Raw genomic sequence first — 3275 nt, 5'->3', positions numbered from 1 at the left:
GGTGCCGACCCTCAGGTTGGGAACCACTGCTGTAGATGACTAATTTATGATCTCATCTCATCCCAACAACTTAGTGTGTATCCACCAAAATAAAAGCCTCTGACTGTGTGCCGACCTCAGCTGAAAGAAATGAGAAACTGGGTCACTACATGTATTTATAATGTGATTTTTTTTTATTCCTTCTGGCGATCAGTTTTAAACCCTGCAGCCAAAATGTGACAGACCAACAGGATGTGATTAAAAATGGATGAAAAGACAGACAGCAGTGACATGTTCTCCTTTTACATTCAGAGCCTTTGTTGTGTCTCCATCTGGTGGTCAGAAAGAGGAACACCATCAAGTATGCTGATAAAGTAAAGACTGAGATTATTATGAGAGTAATGTGGCTGTTTTAACACAAAGTAAAAAGTATGAAGATGTGTTGGAGTTTTTCTGACAGTTCAAAGTTGAAATATTATATTTAGGTCCAATAGTCCTCTTGTGTTGTGATCTCTGCTTCATTTAAAAATGAATATTATAATTAGAAGATATGTATATAATTTCTCAGAGTGAGACCAGAATATCGACACCAATGTCTGTACAGAGAGGTAATTAGCATAGCTTAGCATAAAGACTGGAAGTGGAAGGAAACTGCTAGCTCTTGTAGTTTCAGATTTCGACCTCATGAATTTAAAAATCTGAAATTTGACTTTTTTCCACCTACTTGTCCTGACGCTCCTCTGGATTGGCTGGCTTATGACTGTGGGCCCGCCTCTGGATCCGCCCCCGCTGATGGTCGCCACGGTGAAGTTGTACCGCCGCCCCGGAAACATCCCGGCCAGGATGCGGCTGGTCAGGTGAGTCTGCGTGACTGACAGGTGGTCTGGAGGAGTCCACTGCAGGCTGAAGCTGTCGTAGTCCCCGGAGGCGGGGCCAGACCACGACAGCTCTATCGTGTCATTGGTCGGGCCTTGTTTGACGGACAGGTGGGTGGGCAGCTCTGGAGCTGTAGGGGGGAAAGTAAAAGTAAACAAAACAACATTAACAATTAGTATCAATACTATTAATTTGATCTGTATGTTTGTGTCTGTTCTGGACTTACCGGTGCGTCCGAACGCTGAGATGTTATTGGTCAGTTCCCCGCTGTGTGTGATGACCTCAGTGCGGTACAGCCTACCAGGAACCAGCCCAGAGAACATGTGACTCGTGTGCTCGGCCCCGAGCGTCTGTGCTCCCAGAGTGGCTCCAGAAACATCGTACAATACCACCTTAAATCACACGAAAACGAGTTTAAACAAGTTATAAATGTTGTAGAGAGCTGCAGTGAAACTGGAACTTTAAAAAATTTAACTAAAAATCCCATCGTTTTACATTTTAGAGCTATTCTGATATTTTCAGCAATTTTTCCAGATTATCACGGATTATGTAAAAAAGGGGATACATTTAAATTAAATTTCAATTTCTAAGCATCCTAATTAGCGTCTTTAAAGAATTGCTGAACTGAACTAATTAAAATTGACTGTCTGTTCACCTGATAGGTGTTCCAGCTTCCCTCTCCGTGCTGCCAGCTGACCGTCAGTCTGTCCGTCCGTCCTGAACTCTGGACCTGAAGAGATGAAACTGTGGACGGGACTGCAGAGACGAAAAGAAGAGTATAGTGACGGTGAGGAAGGGAAATAAAGGGGTAAAAATCACAAAGAAAGGCAAAGAATAAAACAAAAAGAAAGCAAATGCAATGGGAAAAGAAAATGGAGAGGAAAGACAGAATCCAACCATCAGTATTTATTCTGTCAAAAATAATAATAATAATAATAATAATAGTAACGTGTTGACTGACCCGTTCTGGCCAGTACAGATGAGTCGCTGTTCATTCCTCTGCTCCAGCTCACCACCTGCAGTCTGTACAGACTTCCTGCTCGTAGTCCAGAGAACACACATCTGTCTGCAGCTGGACTGACCTTCTGCAGGTCCACCAGTTCCCCCGCAGTCTACAACACAGAGCACATCATACATAAGTACTATATATTGTGTGTTAATATATAAATATAAAGTCAAACATTTATTCTTAATCCCACCTGGTGATGCTCCTTCCTGCTCCCTGCCGCGTCCTGTTTGTGATTGGCTGTTGCCTCGGTGACGCTGTAAAGCGACAGGTCGTAGATTTCGACGTGGCCGTCCGAGGGTCGCCAGGAGAAGGAGAGAGAGGAGGTGTTGGCCGAAGTGACGGTTAGATTGCTGACTGCTGCCGGACCTGCACAACAAACACAGACTGACTGTTATAATGTTAATACCTAAAAATAATGCTTTAGAATCTGACATAAGAACATTAAACAGAAAAACTATAATACACTTTTAGATAATAGAAGAGAAACAGTGAAAAATTATAAATATAACTCACGTGTTTGTCCCTCTGCTGTGGCCTCCAGTGACGGGACGCCGCCGCTGAGCGTCACCACCCTCACACGGTACCACTTCCCTGATGTCAGACCCTCCAGACGCTCGCTTCGGCTGGCCACAGTAACCGACCGATTGGCCAGAACGACACCAGCCTCATCCAATAACTGCAGGCTGTAGCCATCGTACACGCCCACCGGCCGTTCCCAGCTCACGGTCAGACTGTGAGTGGTGTGGTCGTTATCCGCCTGCAGGGCTGTGACTCTGGCTGGAGCTGGAGGTGGTGAACACAATTATCAATACCAATTAATATTCATCACTAAATTTAAATGAACTGAATCGATCGTCCATTGTCTTACCGGTCCTGCCAGTGGCTGTGTTCCTATTGAACCGGTTCCCGCTCAGCGACTGGACGGTCAAGGTATAGGCGTTACCTGGAATTAGATCGAGGAAGTCCAGGGAGGTGACGTGTTTAGGGACAGGGCGAGTCTCAATGATGGCGCCATCCTTGAAACAGGAAGTGACAAAAGAACATTAAACCCATCACCTATAAATGTATCTTTTCCATCAAACAATTATTCTGTTTATCCATCATTGGTTCTTTATTTACATTCACATTTGACCACTGTGGTGTACCCCAAGGATCCATTTTTGGCCCTATTTTATTTGCACTGTATAGTATTATCCTTCCACAGGCCTCTATTTTTAGAAAACACAACCTTTCCTATCAAAGCTATGCCCATACGCAGATGACACACAGCTTTATTCCATTTTATTCATTCTCTTTTACGTCATCTCAAGGATGTCAAATGCTGTAACGCTGCAGTTTTAATGATGAATTTGATGTAGACAGTATTTAACAAAGCTTATAAAGTTTCTCCTCACTCAACAACTCTCAAAAT

The 3275-nt window shown here is 43.8% G+C and overlaps 1 protein-coding gene across 1 annotated transcript in view; it reads right to left on the bottom strand.

Annotated features, from left to right (window-relative positions):
* LOC118341964 (receptor-type tyrosine-protein phosphatase beta-like) overlaps positions 1-3275 on the bottom strand; it is a 31201-nt gene that overhangs the window by 11817 nt on the left and 16109 nt on the right. The window contains exons 17-23 of the mRNA XM_035680392.1: positions 2733-2880; positions 2378-2647; positions 2055-2230; positions 1817-1967; positions 1511-1611; positions 1082-1247; positions 700-985 (exon numbers count right to left, since the gene is read on the bottom strand). Coding sequence (XP_035536285.1) covers positions 700-985; positions 1082-1247; positions 1511-1611; positions 1817-1967; positions 2055-2230; positions 2378-2647; positions 2733-2880 — 1298 coding nt within the window. The remainder of the gene's footprint in view (positions 1-699; positions 986-1081; positions 1248-1510; positions 1612-1816; positions 1968-2054; positions 2231-2377; positions 2648-2732; positions 2881-3275) is intronic.

Source organism: Morone saxatilis, unplaced genomic scaffold, assembly GCF_004916995.1.
Source record: "Morone saxatilis isolate NCDOM2014 unplaced genomic scaffold, NCSU_SB_2.0 Contig10, whole genome shotgun sequence".
NCBI classification, from domain to species: Eukaryota; Metazoa; Chordata; class Actinopteri; family Moronidae; genus Morone; species Morone saxatilis.
This window is presented reverse-complemented; position numbering and strand designations above follow the sequence as displayed.